The sequence below is a fragment of the Megalopta genalis genome, unplaced genomic scaffold, assembly GCF_051020955.1.
Source record: "Megalopta genalis isolate 19385.01 unplaced genomic scaffold, iyMegGena1_principal scaffold0153, whole genome shotgun sequence".
Taxonomy (NCBI): domain Eukaryota; kingdom Metazoa; phylum Arthropoda; class Insecta; order Hymenoptera; family Halictidae; genus Megalopta; species Megalopta genalis.
Genome location: NW_027476222.1, coordinates 134,167 through 159,861, shown reverse-complemented (window position 1 = coordinate 159,861; position 25,695 = coordinate 134,167). Strand labels below are relative to the sequence as shown.

The following is a 25,695-nucleotide window of genomic DNA, read 5'->3' as shown; positions in this document are numbered from 1 at the left end:
TTTAATGCAAACCTGTTTACGTCACAGAAAGATAGTATTTAGAACAAATAAATCATAACAAATAAATAAAAAGCAGTGCTTATGTCAGAGTGACGTCTGATTTTTCGTTTTGCATTTTGCACATTACACTTTCTGTAACATATACAAGATCAGTCATATGAATAGATAAGGGTGTCGATTTTCATAAAAATCGGACAAAGTTATGAATTTAAACTAATTTCCAAGGAAAGGTACCACTATGCGGCAAGTCTCAGTGGATTGCACTGACAAAAAAGTTGCGGTCAGCTTCGATCGGAATACGAAATAACGACGAATGATGATTACTAATGATGGTTACTATAATTCGTTCGTTCAGCTGAGACAGCACATTAAGGCTGCAGTCCTTGCCAATGAGTGATGTGTTTCCAGAAGCCGAATGAGTAGACCAGTGCGATGTCGTTCCGTGTTGCCTTGTCAATTATATAAAGAGTCGAAGCTCAGTGATAGATAGAAGAAAGGAAGCACCAAGGAGAGCATCACGAAAAAATGCTGTGCCGCCAGCGTCAGTTGCTCTTTGCTGTCGTTCTTCTCTTATACCTGTGCAGAGGTAATTGCAACTTTATCTGACATCCATCCACCCGTGGCCCACGAAGCATTCGGCGTGCAACGTCGCGAGTATGTAGTCAACGTGATTGTGAGCAACAATACTCGAAAAACCAGTTCTTTATTATATTTGTTACATGACTAAGATAATCTCCATTGAGATTCTGTTAGAGTAAATCTGGTTCCTGGATCTATGTATCTGCTATTCTGCTTCATTCACCCGTGCTCGACTTCTTGATTGTCCGAAAAGCAACCGACTATTTTGGAGCATTGGCTGATTACTCCGTTACTAATGTTATTGCGTGATTTATGCGCACGCTTGTCCTATATTTAACGTTGAAAGTATTGCAGAAATGACGTGAAGATTGAGATATTGTATGGTCGAATCAGAATAGTCGAACGTTACAAATTTCGGGTAATATGTGTGCGATGTTGCATATTTGTGTTCTTTTAAGCAACAGTGTTGAAAATTGAATATTGTTTCTATTGCATTTCTGTGCATTGTAGCTTATCTCTACAAGACCGTATTCCCAACCTCATTGTAACCTGCAACACAGAGTCAGATTTGTGATGCAGATTTCATAGATTACCAAATCAGAATGTTTTTCAATTTTCTATACTCAAAGAAGACTCCATTCTCCCGTTAGCAAAGTCAACGAATGGAATGTAGTAAAACGATACAAGAAGCAAAAATTCTTCTTATATTAGTATAGGAACGTTTAAGATCGAGATAGTGCAATTGGTTCGGGATAAACGGTGAAACTTTTGACACATTTCTAGACTTTCGCTGTATCTTTATTCGCGAAATAAGAACGCTATTGGATTATCAATACATAACCATCATAATGAACTCTTTGTCCGAGAGCAAAAACAGATAAATGTTTCAGAATCGCCTTTTAAATAAATATATGAGATTATACAATGTGTTGATTCATGATCTCAAGGCTGTGGAGTCCAAGCATAACAAGATCAGAGTTGGAGGTAACCACAATTTTTATCTACGGGGTTCCAAAGTCAGACGCTGCTAAAGATTCGTTCAGTAATGAGCTTCTTCACGTACCGTAACATAAAGACAGTTTCTTTACTGAAAGTGCCAGTAACAGTACCAGATTACGTTTCATTTTGCACCCATTTCCAATAAACGTAATTCATTTCCAGGGATTTATGAGACAACTTAAGAACGCGGACGTCCAGTAAATTGTATCACCATTCGTATCGTTGCGTGGTTAACATGTTACATTATTTAGATAGATCAGTGTAGATTATAAACCAAGCAAAAAATATTTATATGATCTAAATACTGATTAACCACGGTATAATGACATTGTTAAAATAATATCATTGATAAAATAACTATAATATTCACTTCGATCTATAAGTTTGAATTGAATTAAGTAATCGTATATATGTATAAACCAATTATCGTCTCAGTCGAATCTTATTTATTTATTTCATTTATTAGACGAATTGTGAGAATTATTACGTTTCGTTATTGACCGAATAATCTTCTTCCAGACTCAACAGCCCTAAAACCAAATATATCATCGACAACTGACCAGATTATTATCAAAGAAGGCGAGCCTCTGCGTCTACATTGCTCTGGCAACTCGGACATTTTCTTTACGTATCCAACTAACCGAACATATTTTGTAAGTAATAAAATAATAAGATAATATTGTTTTACAGAGTAAAAATATAAAGTTAAAGTTTACAAAGTAAAGACAGTGATTCTAACATATGCTTTAAAAATAGTCTTATACAGTTGTTTATTATACATCACCCATCGAAATAAATAAAACCCAAGATGAATATGGCACCTACTGGTACGACTTTCGTCGACCGAGTACATTCTATGGGGACACTGGTTGGTATGGTTGCTCATATCATCCCATTTTAACTACCAGACATAATTATTACGGCCCTGAAATCAGCTTGGTTTATGTCTACGTTAAGTGTAAGTGTACTTCAGATTTCTATTAAATTGTAAAGGTTTATGCAAAAATTGACCGAAATATCACTGTCGAACTATGTCCTCAATGTTAGTGAACTAAATGTTTAGTGAACTACATTTGCAGTTATCTTTGTAACATCAGGACACTGCAATTTAGGAGTTCAACTGTTATGTTTCAGCTGAACCAGTTCGATTTGTAGAACAAGCAAATTTTGATTTGATAACGGCATATCTAGACGAAACTATTGTCATTCCGTGTAGACCAACATCGCCACGAGCGGAAGTCCGAATTAGAAAGTTCAATCGAGAAGAGGTATTTGATTGCTTAACAAATTTTCTAGCATGAACTTTACGAAACAATGTAACATTGAAGCTACAAAACGTTTTCACCAAATTAAGTAAAAAAATAGTAGACAGTCGACAGATATTACGAAATTGCGTAAGATTTCTTGTAAACTTGAGTAAGGTAGTGGAGTCGATTAGTGTGCAGTAACCAATTGCTGTGACTTTGGTTTGTTTTCGGGCATAATTAACTCTATATTTATTAAATAAGACATATTAAATATTTTTATTAATTAATTTTGGATTGCTCATTGGTCAGTATTTTTCGTTAATGACCTCAGAAATCACTTCTTTCCGGGTGTTATTATTATGGGACACCCTGTTTAACCAGAAAAAGATTGGCATTGATTTGTTCTAGCATGGACAAAGATAAATGGTTGTTTGTTCTGGTACAATTGCGCAGGCTTCAAGATTGATAGCACGTACAGTTAATGTGCGAGAAGTCTTTATATTATTATAAAATAATTTGTGCAGAATGGTAACGATGAGGCAGTTCCACGATACACTTTCGATCAAAAAATTGGATTTACGGTGAACACGTTCGACTTTCAAACCTTTGGGGATTACAAATGCATTATGGCTCCTGATCAAGAGGCCTATTATATAGTACATTTCCAGGGTGAGTATACTTATTGAACGATGATCGTCTCCACAGTCTATCTTTACGAAACCTTCTTCACAATACTTTCACGGAAAAGACGCTCTTTTACTCTTATTTAACAATTCTTTTGTAATTTTGATTTTAGTAAAATAGTTCCATTAATCTAAGAAACAAATTGAAACAGAAAGAATTGACTTATTAATGGAAGTCATTGAATAATAGAAATACATTTTTCTCACTATAGAATTAGCCGGCAATATACTGCCCGACCCATCTATTGTCAATAAAACATTGCTGCACGTAATAAAAGATGAAACTCTATACCTGAAGTGTATCATAACTACTTCGAGGGATCAAGACTACTATGATGCTTTTTGGATTCCAAAGCAACTAGTATTTACCTTCATATACAAGTTTTATTCGCACCACCCGTTTAAGTTGAATTCGATACAACAACCTGATATTTCAGAGCGACAGAGTCACTACCTGGAACGATAGTCGGATTATTGAAAATTACATGGTTGAAAAGATGGTCTTATTGAAAGTCACAAACGTAACCTACAAGGACGAAGGTATTTACAAATGTAGAGTTGACAAGTTTATGTATGAGAAGTTTTCACAGACGTATGTCAAGGTGCATGGTATGTATGATCATGATGTTTCGTATGAATATAAGAATAGCGCGTTTTCATTTTGTACAATTCAATTGAAATTATTGATAAAAATTTATAGATGGGTTATTGTATGCCTTCATCAGGCTAACAACTCGGGATCCTAATAGATACTATACGCGTCATATTGGTGATGAAGTGGAATGGGTTGTGGACGTAGCCGCATATCCTTTGCCTGAATTTAAATGGTATATCGAAATTGTTTAAATAACATCGTATTTGAGCTTTGGAATACTCTGCACGAGTGAAAACATCCATGCACGTTATGTCTATGGATTAGTAACACGATTAGTAATACCGCACAGTTAAACGACCAACTTCCAATAATTATTTCTTTAAACGAGTAGAGGAAACTGAAAATTTTGCAAACTAGATTACATTATTTCTCTGCAGTTCCTGGTTTTTCCAGTTGAATCTGAAGATGATAACATTGCACAAAGATTTGCAGTCCACTTATGATTTTTCAATATTACGATGTCAAAAGTTTCGTTTTGTAGGTTGAATACACATGGCGACGAAATTATAACGAGTTTGTTGACATCTGAGGAATCAATATTTTCAATTGACAATGCATGTTGTAAGCCGATATTGAGAATCAACAATTTGGATTTAAATCATGTCACCGCATGAGCAAACCGAGCTTGTACTACTTTCCCAATCAGAGGTGGAAAAGGTAGAATGCCATGTGGAAGCGTTTCCGAAGCCGAATATTACCTGGAGTTACAGCAAATGCTTCAATTATCCTTCTTACGACGATGGTGTCCTTGAGTACTTAACGGTGCCCAATGTTTTAACACCTACTTCACCGAACACGAATACATGACTGATTGTATTTAGAATTTACACTATTTTCGTTATAATGTATGCTTGAATGAAGATATTGTTTCAGTTATTTTCCATAAATGAGAGTTCATGATTTCAATAACTTTTAAGTGAAAAATATGATATAGGTCATCTTTTGACCGACTCGGTGGTTTAGTATTGATTGAAGTCCGTGTAAACACGTTCCATCAACTGCGACCGATTTATTAAATCAAGATATATTATTCGCAGAACTTTAGTGAAAATGGAACTGTGACTCATCTGCTCTCTACAGTATGGACGACCATTGAAATGTCCGGCCGGCTCACCTGCAGTGCGTGCAGCTATGTTAGTTGCGGAAATGTCACCGAAATAGTGTCCGTTTCCGGTAAGAATGAGACCAGATTCACTTTTCACGATTAACAAAACAGAATCCTTTTGTTTTAGAGCTAGACGAAGTGTGCAGACGAAATAAGTTTTTGATTAATTGCTTAATTTTGTTATAATATGTCTCGTTGCATGCTCATTAACTATGCTAACGAAATGTTCACGTAATTCTTACCTAATGGACATTTTTCTACAAATACGTGTTGTTCAGATGCCACAATGTGTTTCAAAATATTTTAGATGAAGTCGGGGAATTCGGTAATATTCTTACGATGGACCCAGTAGCAGAGGATGACAACTGCGAGCTGACCTGTGCTGCTTCGATTCTTAAATATTTGGACATTTTGGATTGGAGGGGCGAAAGTGGTCCAATAGTACAATCTGGTAATTTTACTTCCGATATTTATGCTAAGATCGCTTCAAAAATGTGCTTTTATACAATTAATTTTAAAGATCAACAAAGTTCGGTGAGAAATTGAACGAACCAAAAATAATATGTTTAAATTTTTAGACAGAATTTCTATCCATCGAGGGAAGACGCAGTTCACGTATAGATCAATTTTAAAGATACACAACATGAAAATAGAGGACTCGCAAGAATATATGTATACAGGGATGTCCACGGATAATTTTACACGTTCGATTGGATTTCGTTTGGAAGTGAAGGGTAATTGGAAATGCAAATTCCAGAAAAGATTGAACGATGTATTGTTGGATAATATTATTTTCGTTTTAGTTGCACGAGCGCCTATTATTACCGATACCAATTTGAAGAAAGACGAGATAATCATTGACCTTAAAACACAAGGTCACAAGAGAGTAGATTTTCACTGTTTCGCGGATGGTATGCCGAAACCAAGCATCAGTTGGTTTAAGGTAATCAATTAGGAATTAAAGTTTGTAGGAGAAAATCCGATTCGATAGAACGGGACCGGAATCCGAACCCGGATATTTCATTTTCCGGACTACTGTTTTAACCAATCAAACTATCCCAGCCGATCGACAACACATTCTCTCCTAGATCTTATAAAAACAAGTCAGAAATATGTCAGACTCCTACATATTATATTTCTAAATCAGAGCAATATTTTACTGTCTATGTTACTTACTATTTTATTGTTTTATCATATTCGGAAATTTATTTTGATGCAAGTTATTAAAAATTGACATAATTTTTCCAGGACGGAACACAGTTGGTAATTAATAACGAAAAGTATAAGTTTTCCAATAACTCCCAAAAAATTAAACTGGAATATCCATTGGAAGTCGACAGCGGCGAGTACGTGTGTCGGGCGGAGAATCGAAATGGGAAAGTAGAAGTTTCTCAACGAATAACGATAAAAGGTAATTTGTTAGATTGTGTAGTGTTGACATGTAGAATAAGAAAATTTACTTTACACTTGTTTTAATTAACAGGGTTCGGAATTGTAAGTAACAGACCTGTAGGTCTGATTATTTTAGTTGTTATGTTAGTAGTGCTCGTTCTGATCCTGGTGATCTACGTCGCCATGAGGGTTCGCCGTGATAGGGTAATTTCGGTTTGTGATATTACACCATGCAATTTGATTGTACAACAATCTCATCCATTTTTATGATGTTGCAGATAATGAGAAAGGAATTAATGGAGGCTGGTCTTACGCATTTCGAGAAAGGAGCTGTCGAGAGTTTGAATCCGGACTTGACAGTAGACGATCAGGCAGATCTCCTCCCTTATGATAAAAAGTGGGAATTTCCCAGAGCAAAGTTGAAATTAGGTAAGCTTCGATTAAAAATCTTTCCTCGACATTTTTCCTTAAATAAAGTGTTTTTTTACTATGTAATTTTGTTCTATTACTAAAATTCGTTCTCAGACGTATAACTTTCAAATTAAATAAGAATAAGTTTGATGATGTTGGTGTGTTAAATCTGCTTTATTTAAATATTGTTTGAATATGTTGAAATAGTTTGAATGTTATATAAAAATATATCGTCATACTGTGGAAACTCTAAAAAAGCTACTGTAATTAAGAAATAACCATTGCAAGGCGATATATGTACTGAGGTAGGAGATACGTTAAGTACCTGCGATAACCATCGCCTTATGTTTCTCGTCGCAGGAGATAAGTCGCACAAAAATTAACTTTCTGGAAGCTTGAAGAACCTTCCAAAGTGGACACTTTGTAAAAAGCCGACGAGAACCATAGTGAGAATAGAAACAATTCGCAGTCGCCTTTCGTCAACTTATATTTAAAAAATCAGCGGCTGGAGATCGTCTTATTTTACCCAATCTATTAATCGTACACTTCAAAGTTCGATCTTTTTTCCGTGATTAGAAAAATGGCTTCTGGATTTTTGTTCGAAATTTTTCTCTATAAGAACCGTCTGCCGTGTGTTGAAAAACTAATAAAAATGTTAGTTCAACGGAGTATGTTTTGCTAATAATTTTCAGTAAATAACTACGTAATCTACAGGAAAACACTTGGGAAGCGGCGCATTCGGTGTAGTTTTGAAAGCGGAAGCTCTCGGCATTTGCGATGGTGAGGCGGTTATTACTGTAGCGGTAAAGATGGTCCGCCGTGCTCCCAATCTCATGTATATCTCTGCACTTGCCAGCGAACTCAAGATCATGGTACATCTTGGCAAACATCTGAATGTTGTCAATCTTCTTGGCGCTTGTACAAGAAATATCTTGAAACGTATGTCTTCTACCCACTAATTAATTTAGGGTACGCTAGGAACAAAAGTACCATTTTTCACATAAATTAGCACCGAGTATCAAAGCATGTACATATATTCATGTGATGCTTATTAATGATTACTTAAAGACACTTCTTTAATTATTTATTTACTATAACTATTTTATTTGGCTTCTCAAAGTTTGTTGATTGATGCTGCTAGAGGAGTTGTAAATTTCTTGCGAATTCAAAATTACTTTTGTTCAATTTTATTCACTGAATTTTTTTTACAACAATCAAGATCAATTATGATATTGTTAGTTAGTTTGATTACCATTTAAGTATATTTCATGTCTATTTAAGTGATTTCTGTTGATTCTCCAGGTGAATTGTTAGTAATCGTAGAATTCTGCCGATTTGGAAATTTGCATAATTACTTATTGAGGCATAGAAACAGCTTTATCAATCAGATCGATCCAGCTACTGGCAAATTAGACCTTAGTATCGATCTCGATCTATCGACTAGACTTGCCTATCTTCGCAGCATTAACAGGTTCATTAATATTATTTTTCTTATATGCTTCCTTTTATTTATTAACAACTCTATGACGAAGAATCCATCTCATGTGGTTGTAAATGAACATCCGATATTTAACAAATAACACTGTCATTGTTGAATTTCAAAATGTTATGCAGATTAGCTAATGTGCTTTAATTTCTATAAAGAACGAATTGTTGCACAGTTCAGCCAATTTAAAATTATAATTAGTTATTTGAAATCACATTAAATGCACTTAACTAAATTAACAGGGGCGTGGCAGTGTCGTTTCATGCAACGAGATGTAACTATTTGCTTCTCGCGATTACTGCGATGAAAGGGATTGTGATGTTGACACTTTTGTGTTCTCATCTGTCTGCGTGGTAGGGTAAAATCTATGGATTCGGAATCTGATTCAGTGCAGTATCACACCACAGTTATAGATCCCCAGGACATCGATATGGAGGCAGATGATCCCGTACTTAATAGCGGTTCTACTCAACCTAGACGGTCAATCTGTCGGGGAGACTGCAAGGACTCTAATTTCAAAACAATTTGCACGCAGGATCTGTTGTCCTGGGCATTCCAAGTGGCTCATGGAATGGAATATCTCGGCCAGAGAAGAGCGAGTTCCTGCGACTTCTTCTCGCAGATAATTCTATCAGAGCAAAATTACTTAAAAAGTTTCTATTTCCAATCGAATCATTTCTTCTAATCAAAAGAAGATGAAAATATCAATTATTTTTTATACTATTCACATTTTCTTATGTTTCACAATTTTATATATGTACTTAACTCAAATTAGCATAAAATCCATAGTCCATTCATGTATAATAATTGAACAACGAACTATAATTTTTGCAAAATTTCATTTGAATTGGAAATAAGTTGCTGAACAAATGTCTAATCGCATATACCGTTTCCGAATAATGAATATGCAGATACTGAACGGTGACCTGGCCGCTAGAAATATCCTTCTGGCCGATGACAATGTGGTGAAGATATCTGACTTCAGTCTGGCCAAAAGTTTGTACAAAGAAGAAATGTATAAAAAGAATAGTGATTGTCCATTACCTATTAAGTGGTTGGCCATCGAAACGATGAAAGATCGAATTTTCTCCACGCAGTCGGACATTTGGACGTTTGGCATAGTTCTGTGTGAGTTTTTCACGCTAGCTGAGACTCCGTATCCGGGAATGGAAGCAGAAACTGTGTATCAGAAGCTGATCGAGGGTTACAGATTGGAGCAGCCAGAATATGCCACCTTTGAAGTGTAGGTTGGCTCAAGATATTTGATTTGGAAAGGAATCGGAACAACTTTTTTTCAATTATATTCGAAAACAAGTTGGCTTACCGAGTTTTCAAAATTTGCATGCAAAAAGTCACTTATTACTTCCTGAGACATTTCTGGAAATTTTAGATCGATTTGACATTCGTTTGACAAGATATATAATATAATATAAAAATATATAAAATAATATATAATATATTATAATATAATATATAAAATATGTATAATATATTAATATATATATATATATATATACTATAGCATGGTTAATTACGATTACGAGTAATCGTAATTTACGACTTACGAGTCGATCGTACGTACAATGTAATTTGTAATCGTTAACATATCCTTTGCTTTTCATTTCTAGGTATGACATAATGTGTCAGTGTTGGAAGGCTAAGCCTTCTCTACGTCCGAGTTTCACGGAGCTTGTCGACAATGTAGGAAAATTGTTGGAGGACAATGTTAGAGCGGTAAGTTCCTCAACGTGATCTTCATATCACTTTATACAGGACGACATATTCATATCAATGACATCATTTCGGAAAGATTGCCATATCGGAACACGTTTTCGCATAATCCACATTTTATTGGATAATTGGAGGTCATGCTCATGTAGCATGCATATATTCGAGCATGATAATTTTGAAAGATATTTGTATTTATCTAATTAACACTAAGCGACTCAATTGTAAGCAAAATTGGTAATTTCAGCACTACATTGAATTAAACGCCTCATATCTGAACATGAACGAAACTCTGCTTGAGGGCGCAATGAACGATTATCTAATGATGGTCTCTGCTCCCGACCACATCATGCATTCTTCAACAACTCACAATTGCGAGAATTCCTCTGAATCTCGAACCATGATGAGCTCTGACTACTTGTGTATGAATGCCAAGGACGCTGTGGAAACATCGCCTATGCTGAACAATGAGGAGGAAGATCACTATTTGAAACCTATCAATGTTCATGAACGGAGGATGAAATTTGCCAAAAACATAGGAACGGTGAAGAACCATGTGGTGCATCCAGATCGGGATTACACTAACTATACCCGACCGAATAATTTGGAGCTGATAGATCAGAATAAAATCAGCGATGGGGTCGCAGCGAAGACGGAGCTCAACTGGAATTCGACGGCCAACATGGGGTTCGCTCCAACAATTGTAAGCACTCGGGACAATTAAGCGAATAGGCATAATATCGCAATATTAACTGCTAATCGATTACTTTAAACCAACTGAATGATTCCGGCATACCACCCGCAAAACAGTGAGAATCCACTCTCTTGTTACCTCGTGTTTTAAGGTCAATGATTATTTCGTCTTTCTTCAAATTGGTATCGGTAATAATAGGCGCTTGTGCAGCTAAAACGAAAATAATATTATCCAACAATACATCGTTCAATCTTTTCTGGAATTTGCATTTCCAATTACCCTTCACTTCCAAACGAAATCCAATCGAACGTGTAAAATTATCCGTGGACATCCCTGTATACATATATTCTTGCGAGTCCTCTATTTTAAGTTGTGTATCTTCAAAATTGATCTATATGTGAATTGCCTTTCCCTCAATCGATAGAGATTTTGTTTAAAAGTTTAAACATATTATTTTCGGTTCGTTCAATTTCTTATTGCACTTTGTTGGTCTTTAAAATTAATTGTATAAAAGCACATTTTTAAAGCGATCTTAGCGTTAATATTGGAAATACACAGAATTATCAGATTGTACCTCCTCCAATCAAAGATATCCGAATAATTGTCATTCGAAACAACGCGGATCAGCTCTCAGTTGTCACTCTCTGCTAATTGGGTCCATCGTGAGAGTGATACGAAAATCCCCGATTCTTGATCCTGTTCTTTTTATGGTTCTTGATGCTCCTCCTGTTTCCTTATACTGGGCGTCCCAAAAATGTCTCGCAATACGGAAATGTGGAGTAGCTGAGGTCATTCTAAGTAACTTTTTCTTTGCGAAAATGTAACTGCGGCTTTGTTTACAAACACTGACCGATGAGAGTTGAGGGCGCGAAGTTCGAGAGCCCGCAGCACAAGGCTTTAACAGAAGGTCGAGACGGACTCGAGCCGCGTTCGAAGTATTGAACAAGTCACGAAGTATGAACGTTCCGGATTTTTTTTACTACGTAAAAGTTATATTTTCAAGAAAAACGCTGTTCATCTTTACTTTAGAACGTCTAAACAATATTTACTAATTTTTCGGACCCGAAATAATATCTAGTTTAATCGTGACAGCCGTTTTAATTGTCATGTGTACCATATGAAATTTTTATGCAAGGTGTACAGTGAGGATTAGCAAAGTTCGTAAATGATATTTTAATTTAAATAATTCCGTGTCCGAACAGAATTCAACGAATGATTCGCAAAGCTGATTTAATAATAAATGATCACGTTAACGAATGTAAAGGATTTGTTTATTAGAGAAATATGAAAAATATTATTAATAAGAAACTCACCCATTTAGTTGAGGATGCATTTGCTGACTCGTACGCATTGACGTCGTACAACGTACAGCTGATCCCAGGCTACCGTCGGTGACAGCAGGTCGGCCGCAGTTTACGTCTCTGCATATCTTGTCTATTTCATATGGCGGTACCCTGCACTCTTAGAACGTATTTAACGGCCGTTCGAGGAAAATGGTATCGGGTGTCATTTTCTCAGATAGCCGAACGACGAACGACAAGGGTCGAGGCCTGGATTTTTTGGCAGTGAAACGTCGACTTCCGAACGAACGCGTCGAATAAACGATTATCCGCGAACGCGTCGTATAAACTATTTTCCGCGAACTTTTCCGTTTTTTTCCGTTTCGGATTATCAGTGATTAATTAAGTGATCAGTGCTTGGTGACAGTGTAGTGAAAAAAATGTAGCTGTACGTTGTACGAGGTCAGTGCCCTTCGACATCGTGAGCCACAATTCCAGCCAGCAAATGCATCCTCAACTAAATGGGTGATTTTATTATTGATAATATTTTTCATATTTCTCTAGTAAACAAATACTTTACGTCCTTTAACGCGATTATTTATTATTAAATCAGCTTTGCAAATCGTTCGTTGAATTCTGTTTGGACACGGAATTATTTAAACTAAAATATCATTCACGTACTTTGTTAACCTTCACTGTACACCTTGCTTAAAAATTTCATATGTTACACACGAGGTGTCATGCACACTAGAAAATTAAAATGGCCGTCACGGTTAAATTTCTTATTATTTCGGATTCGACGAAAAATTGGTAAATATTCTTCAGACATTCTGAAATAAGGATAGATAGCGTTTTTCTTAAAATTATCACTGTAATGTAGTAAAATAAAATTCGGAAGTTCACGCACCGTGACTTGTTCATTGATTCGAACGCAGCACGGAGCCCCCATCATCTATCGCGCTCCACGGCCGAAGCACGTTTCTCTCGATCGGTCAGTTTTTTTCGTTAATAACTCGTAAATAAATCTGCGGATTGCATTTTCGCAAAGGAAAAAGTTGCTTCAAGTGACCTCAGCTACCCCTCATTTTCGGCTGTTAAAATAATTGTAGAACACATAATTGTGGAACACATCTCAGGTACTCCCCATTAACGCGGGTGGAAATATATATTATATATCACGCAACTGGAGATGTTGTTAGTCGTTTTCCGAAACTACAATATTAAATTTAGAAAGATGCTTTGCGTATTTACTTACTTCTGAACGTGTGTTATTTAATGACGTCATTGCTACATTTTCTCATTTACGCTTTACAGCAAGATGTTTAAATGTAATTGTTGGGTATCGGTGCTTATGCATAAGCAAGGAACTCAAACTGTTCTTTTAGAGCAAAATAGTATTTTATTTAGTTAACAGAAACAAGGTGAGTAGAAGATGTGAAAGAATAGGATAAGGAGACAACCGAGTAAATGCAATTACTCTTGCAAAGGCTATCGTTCGACTGACTAGGCAGCGTAGTTTTTCTTTCTAAAGTTGCCAGGGGCACAGGATAAACACATGCAAGTGATTATCCTTACCCTGTGCATTTATTGCCCTGGCAGCGTCGTCTCTGGCTCGAACGTTGCATCGGTGAGCCGACCTATAAGTGTACGACCCCCTCCAAGGGTCATACCGCAAGATATAATAAAACTAGAATCTAAGCATGCATTTAACAAATACTTAAAACTATATAGACATTTCAATAGTAATAAATGAAACAAAACGGCAACAATTACGTGATATGTTTATAAAAACAGTTACAGAAAATACTTCTTCTAAACAAGACCTGGAGATAGAAGATGATGATGAATTTAAGTTTAGGTTTGACAAAGCAGTCGAACATAATGCAGCCAATAGAAATTTCATAAATTCTGAAGCGAAGTTAGCTGTTTTACGGTATTTTCATGATAAATGGAGAGATATGCAGTTACTCACTCAAATTCTCTAACATGCGGCCTATTATCCAAAATAGGTGAGATTTTTTCGGCGAAAAAATCATCACCTATCTTTGTAACATCGGCGACGACGAATCGCTACGAAAAATCCCCCGAAATTTAAATAAAGCGTCCGTCACGTACAGCTCATAGGCCGTCTTTTTTCGCGGACTGTTCACACGCGATCGCGGAAACACACAAATCTGAATCGGTATTTACCATAAAAATTGTTCCGGTCCATCACTAAAAAGCGACTCATTTTCAACTCGCTATTGCTTGCCATCATCAGCGATCGGCCCGTCTGTTTTCCGCCACGAAATTGCATGACTGGTGGCATCTTGCCGCAGAGGCGCTGATTGCCGCATTCCGGTCGCGCGTTTTCAAAATTCCGCAACGGCGAGCGCGAACGGCGATAATTGTCTCTGCTGTCGTTCCGATTCCGTCTTCCAGTTTCATTCGCGAGGTTTTCCAATCGGTGCAGGAAAATCGACGGTTTCAAGTCGCCGATTTTCTCTTGTTCCAGGAGCGTGCTCCTGAGTATCTGAGAGACGCTGAATCAACTCCGCCTTCAGTGTCTCGTACATATTCTGCGCTGGAGGGTTGTTAATAATGTCGCTCACCACGTCGTCACACTGATTTTTTAAATGCACATTGACGTAGTGATATTTGGTGGAATCCTTCGTGATTCCAGCCAGTACGAACTGGACCGCGTCGTTCGGTGGAGAAAGACTCAACATCGCCGATGAATCACCATGAGGAACTTTTTCGCGTGATCGTTATAATCCAAAAAAAGACTTGTCCTTGCGCGACAGATCACGTCGTGGTCACCAATTATGTGAGTGTACGAGAGAATAAAACTTGCTCGAGTCCGTTATTGTATATTATTTATTTTGGTCGCTAGAATCGCTTCGCTCGACCGCGAAGGTTCGGATCGAAAAGCTTGTGTAAACTACTAGTGCAGGAGTTCGTCGTCGATTGTCGACGAAACGATTTTCCAAAATTCTTAACAGCTTGAGGAAAAACAATTGCAGGGCACAGCATATTGCTGGCGGCGATTGATATGCCTGCCTCGAGTTTCGAGCATCGGGATTTACCAATTTTTGTATACTAGGATTTGTACCTGTGCTATTGCAACGGCCCTGTGATTTATTGTTACGTCGATGCTAAGGTTCGACGGATTCAGTCGACATAACATTTTAAAATTGATTTTTTAAAACATATTTTTGATAGTTTTCTGATTAAAATGAGACTAAACATGATATAGTTTGGACAAATATTTTTGATTAAAATAAAATCAAACACGATATAATTTCGATTACATTGATTTGTTTAATATTTGTTGTGAAATTCATTTCATTGCATTATCACTGTGATCATATAAGTGATTATATAAGTGCGTGTTAAGAATGTGTATGGAGAGCGAGGTATGTACGTATTGCGAGTGCATGTGCCGTGTGCTGAGCGAAATGGGGCAGCGACACAAAAGTATGTATGCACTAATTTTTTTAACCCTTAAATACTTTACAATTTGTCCATTGGACATTTGGTAAATCCTTATATTAGTGTTGGATTCTATATCGCGTAGACAAATTTCTCCACCAAGAAAGTGTCTGTGTTTTGGGCTCTAAGGGTGTATCAGGTCTGCTGGATGAATTCTTCGTAGTCTTCTTTTGATGTGCTGGTTATAGTTGGTGTTCGCTAGTCGGTTGTTGTGGGCTTCAATTTTGCTTTTATATTTTTTGGATGCTTGATTATTTCTTCTAATACTGTAGCGATATTGAAGTCCTTCCTTATATCTTCATTCTTGATGAACCAGGAGCGTTTAATATTGTGCGTAGGGTTCTTGAATGTTCAGCTTCAATTTTTGTTATGTGACTCATTTGCCGCTATACCCCATAGTGGAGTCCCCGTATATCCATATGGATTTAATTATTGGTTTATAAATTTATAGTATGTTGTTTACGTTCAGTTTTGTTTTTTTACCTATAAGCAAAGACATCTGTTGTCTTTTTAAGCGAATTTGTGCAATTTTAGCAGTAACATGTTGTTTCCATATTAGTTTTGAATCCAGATGTAGTCCCAAGTATTTAACTGTTTTTGTTTAATATTATGTTTAGAATAACTAAACTATGAGTCAAAATGAGGATTCTATACACGGTGTTCCACAATTATTTTAATAGTCGAAAATGAGGGTAGCTGAGGTCATTTGAAGTAACTTTTTCCTTTGCGAAAATGCAATCCGCGGCATTGTTTACGAGTTATTAACGAAAAACACTGGCCAATGAGAGGTGACGGTGCGAGAGAGAGGGTCCGCGTGAGAGTTCGCAGCACGAGGCTTTGACAGAAGGTCGGGACGGACTCGAGCCGCGTTCGAAGTATTGAACAAGTCACGAAGCGAGAACTCTCCGGATTTTTTTTACTACATAACAGTGATATTTTTAAGAAAAACGCTGTTCATCTTTACTTTAGAACGTCTGAAGAATATTCACTAATTTTTCGGACTCGAAATAATGTGTAGTTTAACCGTGACAGCCGTTTTAATTTTCTGGTGTGCATGACACCTTGTGTGTACCATATGAAATTTTTATGCGAGGTGTACAGTGAAGATTAACGAATGATTTGCAAAGCTGATTTAATAATAAATAAGGGACGTAAAGGATTTGTTTATTAGAGAGATATGAAAAATATTATCAGTAAGAAACTCACCCATTTAGTTGAGGATGCATTTGCTGGCTGAAATTCACGATGTCGAAGGGTACTGACCTTGTACAACGTACAGCGGATCTTTCACTGCACTGTCACCAAACACTGATCACTTAATTAATCACTGATAATCCGAAACATTTGTGGATATTACGAAGGATGACTGAGACGCGTTTGCAGATAATCGTTTATACGACACGTTCGCGGATAATCGTTTATTCGACGTGTTCGTTCGGCAGTCGACGTTTCACTGCCAAAAAATCGAGGCCTCGACCGTGGGCCCTTGTTGTTCGTCGTTCGGCCGTCCGAAGAAATGACACTCGATAGCATTTTCTTCGCACAGCCATTAATTACGTTCTAAGAGCGCAGGGTACCGACGGTTACAGCGGGTCGGACACAGTTTACGTCTCGGCATATCTTGTTTATTTCATTTGGCGGTACCCTGCGCTTCGAAGAAAATGCTATCGAGTGTCATTTCTTCGGACGGCCGAACGACGAACAACAAGGGCCCACGGTCGAGGCCTCGATTTTTTGGCAGTGAAACGTCGACTGCCGAACGAACACGTCGAATAAACGATTATCCGCGAACGTGTTGTATAAACGATTGTCGTATAATACCTCATTTTTGTCGAAAATTTTGGGTTTGTACAAAAGTTCGTTTATTTAAAAAACTGAGAGTGATGGAGCAATTCGGTTTTCGGATTCTTGTTCAGGAAGTGAAGCTCTACAAGAATTTCATAGTGGCTATAGAAACCCAGAAAAAAAGTTTGATTTGTCGGACAGTGTTATAGTTACTTTTGTAAAAACAAGGTTTTTGCGAATAGTTATCAAGATTCCATCATCCCTAGAGTGGGATTTGTTATAGTTGACATGGTGGACAACATAAGCTGCATGTTAAAAAGCTGTTTTGATTCTTGGACTGCAGAGGCTAAGTTGGAGAAGTTGTTCAGTCCGGGAGGATTATTGGACGGCAGAGGTGCTTGTCGGGATGTGGAAGAGGCTATCTGGGCATAATAGAAAGGTTGGGCATGTTGCGCAAGTTGATGGAATTATCTGGGGACGGAGCGACCCGGACGAGAGAGTAGTTTGGCCAGAGGGACATGGTGCGAGTGGGGCCCCCCGATGTGTGCCGTACCGAGAACGTCGCCTTCTTTGTTCTCTGGTGTTGCAACCAGAGAACCCGATTTTATTGTTCTGGGAACGTAGGGTGGGTTTTTTGGGCCTATACGCTAATTAGGTGTTATTTTGTTTTCTAAATGCTTGGCCAGAGCAGGACAATTGGCCGTATGAGGACCTTTGCAGTTGAAGTACTTTGGAGTGACTTCGTATGGCCATTCCTCCTCCAACTTTAATCTGCTCCCTGCGCATTTGACGCATGCCGGGGGCAGATTACAGTTGGAGGAGCAATGACCGAAAGCTTGGCATCTATACCATTGTGTGTGCTTGGTACGAGACATATACTTGTCCCAGTGAACTCTAGCCCTGAATATGAACTTGACTTTTTTGACGTCTTGAACTGTGGTGTCCATTGGGAAATTGACTCGGTAGGCATTAGTCTTTAATGAGATAGCAGGCCGTTGGGGTTAAGCCTTGGGTAGAGATTTGTTGGATAATTTCCTCTCGGGTATAGTTAGATAATCCTTTGAGGACCATTGGCAAGGCTTTTCGTTTTTGATCGTGAAATTATAAAAGAGAATTTTTTTTCTTGGAGACCTAGTTTTAGTTCTTTGAAGTCTTTGATGGATGTGAATTGAATACGAACATTGCTTCTATTAAATTTAAGGGTGTAGTTGCTACCGTACGAGGTCGTCAATTACTTTTCAAATTTGGTGACTGGATATTTGAAGTTGTATATGTAGATATGTATATGTAGGTAGTTTTTCAGAAGTAACCTCCAACTCGGATACGGGTTCTTGTTGCGGTCATTTGAGTTGTTGCTAGGCGTTGTCGATACATTATTATTATATGATGGTTTGGTAATGGTAGTGGTAGGTTTGTGACGTCCGGTTTGTCATTTGAGGAGCTATCATTATTAGGGTTTTTGTTTGATGAGTCGATCGCGGTGAAGAACGCGAAATGATTGTGAGCAGGAATGTTTGGAAGGGCTGGAAAATTAATATTAAATTCGCTCAAGGTGTTAGCTGGGCTATATAGTAGTGATTTAGGTTTCGAACTGGTTTGGATGTGAAATTTTTGGAATTTTTGGATTTGATAGTATGAGGTTTTTTAGCGAAATTCTCGACCGATCTGACGGTAACTGACTCTGAATTTGAGGGTGAGAGAGCACTGAATTTGTTTCAGCACGACGGCGCTTGTGAGGCCGATTCAAGTTCCGACATGCTGAGTGCTTTGGATTGAGGGTTCTTATGATTGTCGCCCGGTTTTCGGTCGACGATTGCATCGGGATATGGGCTCACCGTTTGCTATGATGAATTTGAGTCGTCGGTGCTGACATTCATGAGATCGTCAGCAGTAGGCGACTCGGTGCTATAGTGGAGTTCCTATTGTCTCAGGAGCTCTCTGTCATCAGTATGTTGACTATAGCCGGTTTGGAATTGAATTTTCCTTATAATTCTGCCGTATCTATCGCCAGGCTTGCCCCTGGCGAATACTGATTGTCGTTTTTTGATGGGTGGCACTACTGGAGTTGAGACTAAGAGTTGAGACTAAGCTTCAAGTATATTAGAAGTGGTCAATACATATAGGTTGAATAAGTTATTTAATCTAGTAAATGTTGGTATTGAATTATATAATATGTATTCAAAGGAAGAGTGCTTAAAATTTATAATAGAAAATATTATTGAATTTTTTAACAACACATCGCCCAATGAAAGCAATATCAATGATTTTAATGCAACAGATAATGCATTTATTGTAAAAGATGGAATTTTACCTTTTTATGATTTATAAACGTTATTATTCAAGAAAAAAGGGCTCAAAGAATATAAGAAGGCTATATTTTTAAAATTATTCAAACTTTGCACTCGTAAATACATCATAGAATATAATGATATGAAAAATATCTTCATTGCTATAGGAATTAATATCTTCTTTGATATAAGATGCATCAAGTCTAAACTGAGACTTTTAACAATTGAATATAGTAGTATAAGCGAAACAAAACTCGTTAGAATAGACGAAATAAAAAAAATACTATGTAACAGAATAAAAGACGCGTCTCCTCCTGATAATCTAATCAAGCCAAGGCCTCTTGACAAGTTGATCATGCTCTATTCGTATGCATATAAGTCTATTTACAACAAAACTTGGAAAGAACTTTCACTCTCTCGATTTTTTAGTTTTTTGTTTTTAAAAAACGATATTACATTGAAAAATATGATTAAAAGCTTTAATCACGGAACTGTGCATAAGAAAGCTTTGACTGAAACTTGCCTTGATCTTGATAACGTCACCATTTGAATGATTTGATTCATCATTATGGTCCTAGTATAATAGATGAAGATTTTTCTTTGCATCACATTGAATTATATAATCTTGAAAAGGATCTTTTTTATAAATTATCAAGAACAAATCTGTCCTCTTTTTGTATGAACAAATATGATATAACACTTGATGATGGTATTTTTAGTAGTCCGAACTCTATGATACCAGATATTACTCATTCTTTTGAATTTTTAAACGATGAGAGTGTAAATGAAGTTAATCATATTCAAGATACCTTTTTAGATTTGAATTTTAGCAACCGATATGTACTTTGAAGAAAATAGTTTCTATAATGACAATTGCATAAGTATGTTCGATAACAACAAACCTGTTATTAGATCTGAAAGTAACATAGAATGCGATGAAATTATTCCTATTTCTGATACAGATGTAGTTTTTTTAAACAATATAATCGATGATGAGTAAAAAAACAATCTGCTTTCTTGGCTAGTTCAAAATACTGATGACAGTGAATTAATTAGTTTAAATAAGATTAGGATGTGTTTTTTTAATAGCTTGAGAAGACCAAGTACAATAATCTTGAATAGGTACTGTCGTGAAATGGAATCTCTAGGAATATTTATCTTAAAGGTTAAATATATGGAGTTATCTACGTTAAAATAGTTTTTAAAGTAGTTTTTAACATAAAATTTAGTTAATTGATTATGTATTTAAACTAATACATTTCCATGACAAGAATAACATAAATATAACAAAAATATTTTATCACGTTAATAAATTAAGTTTTTGTGTTTAGAATTTATTGTAAAATTATAAAAGTATTCTTATATGGCAATAACTTTGATTAAAGTATGTTAATATAATTCATTTTCAGGTATTTTAAACGTTTAAAAGAAAGAATGTAAAAAATATTTTAATATATATATATTAATTTAAATTAAAAAAATATAATAAATCTTAAATAAAATATAAATTAGTTAATCAATAAAAAGTTTAAAAACATGATTTTAAAAATGAATATATGTTAAATTTTCTAAACAATATTTGTTTGGGTCTAAGAAAAAATAACATATTTTTAATTAATATTAAAATAAGTTTATTTAATTATTTAATTTACAGACACGAATTTTATATTTTAAACATAATTACAATCTACATCTTTCAAGAGCTTACCTTTTTATATGTTAACATTTTTAGATTTATTTTTTACTCAAATTAAGATTTAAAAAATAAATTCATAAAATACATATTTAAACTACTAATCAAGTATCTTTATCCTTTATAGTTACCATCATACAATAATCTATATACAAAAAATTATGATCTTTTCATATGTTAAACATGTATACAGTGTGCTTCATAGGAACACAAATAAATGTATTGTGAAACTTTTTAGCAAATTGTAAGATATATAAACAGATTCTTTTCATAACAAAAAATATATACGCAAAGCCAACGACTTGTTTCTCTTTTATATATATAAAAGACACATGCACAACCACTAATTTCATGACTGAATCTCTCGCAAAAAGACTCGGACTTCCACAAAATAAATATTTATTTCCCATTGGAGCTCTCAATACCATGACGACCTACGCGAAACACGCGGTTACGGCTACCATTAAATCTCGAATTAGCAACTATCAACGGACGCTAACATTCCTCGTTATCCCGACCATTTCATCATGCATTCCCGGTCAAACGATTGACCGGTCTCGCATAAGCATGTCAAAAAATTTTCTTTTGGCCGACCCAAGTTTCCATCTCTCCGCTCCAGTCGATCTTCTCTTGGGCGCTGAGGCAGCTCTCTCTATCTTAAGCGTTGGACAGATCAACCTTTCACCTCCCAATGGTCCAGATCTGTACATGCAAAAAACTCGACTAGGATGGGTAATCGGGGGGAGTGCTCCTGCTACTCACCCCAGTCACCCAAAAGCATTTCATTCTACTTCGGCCTGGCAAATCGATATCACTCGATTCTGGGAACTCGAAGAGGGCCCTCGAGTTCAGCATCTCACTGAATCCGAGAAGGCATGCGAAGACCATTTCAAAAGACACGTTTCCGGAACCAAGAGCGGTAGATATGTCGTCGCACTGCCTTTCAATAACAATCTCTCACAACTCGGTACCTCTAAAACAATGGCCCTCAAACGACTCACCTCGCTGGAACGCAAACTACAGCGTGACCCAAGCCTACATCAGGAATACAATATGGTTCTTTAGGACTACCTTAATCTAGGTCACATGACCGAAACAGCCGAGTCGCACATCCTAAACGACGGGTATTATTTATCACATCACGCAATGATGAAAACTACGAGCCTAACCACCAAGTTGCGAGTAGTATTCGATGGGTCAGCAGCTACGACGTCAGGAACTGCCCTCAACGACACACTGCTTACTGGGCCAAAATCCAAGATGATCTTCTGTATATTTTACTTAGATTCCGCAATCACCAATACGTATTGACAGGTGACATCGAAAAGATGTACCGTCAATTTCTCGTCCGTCCAGAAGATCGGAAATACCAACGTACCCTTTGGCGCGACAGTACCGGAATCGTGAAAACATTCGAATTAAACACCGTCACATTTGGACTCTCCGCAGCACCATATCTTGCGATTCGATGCCTCACACAGCTTGCGCAAGACGAGGGACATCAGTTTTTCGAAGCGGCACAGGCATTGACCCGGGATTTCTATATCGACGACGCGATTACGGGGGCATCGACTCTTGATGAAGCTCTCTAATTACAGGAAGACTTAACAAACCTGCTAAACACAGCAGGGTTAAACATCCGACAATGGGCGTCTAACCATCCAGCCCTATTGCAAGGTTTGGCAGAGGAAAACCTGAATAAAAGGCTTCAGCTCGGAGAGTCATCCACAATAAAAACGCTCGGTGTTGTGTGGAATTCATCGGACGACTCCATTTCTTACGCGGTCACCACATTCAAATCCATCGGAACCATCACCAAAAGGTCAATAAGTTCCGAAATCGCGAAGATCTACGACCTATTAGGGCTTCTGAGCTCGGTAATCATTGTAGCGAAGATTCTGCTCCAGAAGCTCTGTACCATGATAGTAGACTGGGACGAGTCACTACCGATAGAGATCCATACCGAATGGATTCAATATTATCACAGACTACCACTCCTGAACGGCGTCGTGTTCCAAAGGAAAACCATCGCTACCGGAGCAAAAGAACTCGAATTGCACGGTTTTTGTGACGCCAGTTAACGCGCCTTTGGCGCTTGCATATACACGCGTTCAATTGGCGAACATGACCATGTTCATGTCACCATTTTAGTCGCGAAATCCAAGGTCGCACCTCTGAAGACTCAGTCAATTCCTTGCCTCGAACTCTGCGGCGCCTTTCTGCTATCATCGTTATACCAGACAGTACGAGAGGCCCTGCAGCTACCAATCAAACATACCACCTTTTGGACCGACTCTACAATAGTTCTCCACTGGCTACAAACGTCGTCGATAGTTCCAGAGCAGAAAACCGCAATCTGTCTAGCGACAATGCTATCAGACATATCCTTTCTGGAGAGATACTCATCATGGACAAAGATGCAGCGAGTCATTGCATATTGTCTTCGGTGGAAATCATCCAACAAAGAGAAGGGTGCCCTCTCTGCCCTGGAACTGAAAAACTCTCGTGTGTGTGACACCATTATTCAATTACTCCAGAGGGTCTACTTCGCAGAAGAAATTCGATGCCTCACCAAGAATCAGACAGTGAAGGGTAAATTGCAACAATTGAACCCCTTCCTAGATGATGACAGGATGTTGCGAGTCGGTGGACGCTTAAAGCATTCACCAATGCCCTTCAACCAGAAACACCCCCTAATTCTCCCAAAGGCACGGATTACGTCCGTGATCATTGAAAGCGAACACCGCGCGCAACTACATGCAGGTGTCCAAACGACTCTGTATGCCATAAGGCGCCGATATTGGCCAATTGACGGACGCAGTCAGATCTGGAAGGCCATAAAAGGATGCGTGACTTGCTGTCAAGCCCAACCACCGCCTACGAACTACATAATGGGGAATCTACCTCCATCCCGAGTAACGGAATCAAGACCCTTCTCCAACGTAGGCGTTGATTATTGTGGGCCATTCTATATCAAGGAGAGAAAACGTCGAAACCGAGGCAAAATTAAGGTGTATGTAGCAGACTTCGTTTGTCTTGCAGTGAAGGCTACACATCTAGAGCTCGCAAGCGACTTAACAAGTGTAGCATTCATCGCTGCACTCAGACGGTTTATAGCCAGGCGAGGCTACTGCACTCACTTATATTCAGATAACGGCTCGAATTTCGTAGGAGCCAACAACGAGTTGCGCGAGCTTCGGGAGCTTCTGACATCCGTCGACCACTAGAACAAATTAAGCACCTTCCTATCCGAACGATCCATTGAATGGAATTTCATTCCCCCACAGGCACCACATTTCGGAGGACTCTGGGAAGCAGCCGTGAAATCATTCAAGTACCATTTAAAACGCGTCGCCGGTAATGAGCTATTTACATTTGAAAATTTCAACACTCTCATCACAGAAATAGAAGCAATCCTGAATTCTCGCCCACTCTCTCCCATATCCTCTGATGCCAATGATCTGCTTGCTTCGATCCCTGGTCATTTCCTCATCGGCGACTCATTAACAAGCCTCCGCGAGAGGGATTTCAGGGTCACTCCGTCAAATAGGCTATCTAGCTGGCAACAAATACAAAAGATAAAGCAACACTTTTGGAACTGGTGGAGACGAGAGTACCTTAACGAGTTGACCTGCCGTCATAAGTGGGCCACAGGCAGTCATCCAATCAAGGAGGGTACCATTGTTCTTCTCAGGGAAGATAATACACCTTCATTACAGTGGCCATTAGGAAAAGTCGTCAAGATCCATCCAGGTTCGAATGGCATCATTCGGGCGGCCACGGTGAAAACAGCTACTAAGGTACTAGATCGCAGCATCAAACGTCTAGTACCACTACCTAATCAAACAGACGACTCCGGATCCGAGACTGCCGAGATGAAGGACATACCTAATCTTATTGGTCCTACCAAGAAACAAACATCAGAATCCCGTCACTAGCATTGTTGCTACCTCTACACCATAATCAGTTCATTGGGTTGCAATTTAGATTTAAACATATAGTGCAGTATTGATCGATACCCTCTCTCAACGGGGGTAGGATGTTCAGTCGGCCCGAACCGGCCAAATTGTTTTATTTCTTTATTCTTTTCTTGTCCATCATTTGTGCGAGTTATGTACGATAGCCACGTCTCTAGCAATCCGTGTCGTAAAATATCTCTCCTTCCGATTATATGACAAGTACTAAACCCAAGAAATCCG

At 37.7% G+C, this 25,695-nt stretch overlaps 3 protein-coding genes across 3 annotated transcripts; all 3 read left to right on the top strand.

Annotated features, from left to right (window-relative positions):
• The first annotated feature begins 525 nt into the window (after positions 1 to 525).
• LOC143262576 (platelet-derived growth factor receptor alpha-like) lies at positions 526 to 2,879 on the top strand. The gene is made up of 4 exons (XM_076528210.1): positions 526 to 586; positions 2,098 to 2,231; positions 2,335 to 2,536; positions 2,713 to 2,879. The coding sequence occupies exons 1-4, from the start codon at positions 526 to 528 to the stop codon at positions 2,877 to 2,879; spliced, it is 564 nt and encodes a 187-aa protein (XP_076384325.1).
• Positions 2,880 to 4,005: 1,126 nt separating this feature from the next.
• LOC143262575 (vascular endothelial growth factor receptor 1-like) lies at positions 4,006 to 15,893 on the top strand. The gene is made up of 15 exons (XM_076528209.1): positions 4,006 to 4,117; positions 5,576 to 5,719; positions 5,847 to 6,002; positions 6,072 to 6,211; positions 6,517 to 6,686; positions 6,774 to 6,864; positions 6,939 to 7,089; positions 7,786 to 8,010; positions 8,374 to 8,542; positions 8,915 to 9,152; positions 9,469 to 9,800; positions 10,186 to 10,291; positions 10,533 to 10,988; positions 14,922 to 15,065; positions 15,816 to 15,893. The coding sequence occupies exons 1-15, from the start codon at positions 4,006 to 4,008 to the stop codon at positions 15,891 to 15,893; spliced, it is 2,712 nt and encodes a 903-aa protein (XP_076384324.1).
• Positions 15,894 to 22,421: 6,528 nt separating this feature from the next.
• LOC143262574 (uncharacterized) lies at positions 22,422 to 25,434 on the top strand. Its single transcript, XM_076528208.1, has 5 exons — positions 22,422 to 22,463; positions 22,562 to 22,766; positions 23,162 to 23,557; positions 23,648 to 24,438; positions 24,784 to 25,434. Exons 1-5 carry the CDS (start codon positions 22,422 to 22,424, stop codon positions 25,432 to 25,434), a joined length of 2,085 nt encoding a protein of 694 aa, XP_076384323.1.
• Positions 25,435 to 25,695: the final 261 nt, after the last annotated feature.

Bases quoted from the DNA above. Each gene is read 5' to 3' on its own strand.
- LOC143262576 (XM_076528210.1), top strand. From the start codon at position 526: ATGCTGTGCCGCCAGCGTCAGTTGCTCTTTGCTGTCGTTCTTCTCTTA. The intron at 2,232-2,334 runs GTAAGTAATAAA...CTTTAAAAATAG, and splicing joins CAACTAACCGAACATATTTT to TCTTATACAGTTGTTTATTA. The intron at 2,537-2,712 runs GTAAGTGTACTT...GTTATGTTTCAG, and splicing joins GGTTTATGTCTACGTTAAGT to CTGAACCAGTTCGATTTGTA.
- LOC143262574 (XM_076528208.1), top strand. From the start codon at position 22,422: ATGTCGTCGCACTGCCTTTCAATAACAATCTCTCACAACTCG. The intron at 22,767-23,161 runs GTATATTTTACT...CTAACCATCCAG, and splicing joins AAAATCCAAGATGATCTTCT to CCCTATTGCAAGGTTTGGCA. The intron at 24,439-24,783 runs GTAGGCGTTGAT...ATTCCCCCACAG, and splicing joins AATCAAGACCCTTCTCCAAC to GCACCACATTTCGGAGGACT.
- LOC143262575 (XM_076528209.1), top strand. From the start codon at position 4,006: ATGGTCTTATTGAAAGTCACAAACGTAACCTACAAGGACGAAGGTATT. The intron at 6,865-6,938 runs GTAATTTCGGTT...ATGATGTTGCAG, and splicing joins TGAGGGTTCGCCGTGATAGG to ATAATGAGAAAGGAATTAAT. The intron at 10,989-14,921 runs GTAAGCACTCGG...TCGTGATTCCAG, and splicing joins TGGGGTTCGCTCCAACAATT to CCAGTACGAACTGGACCGCG.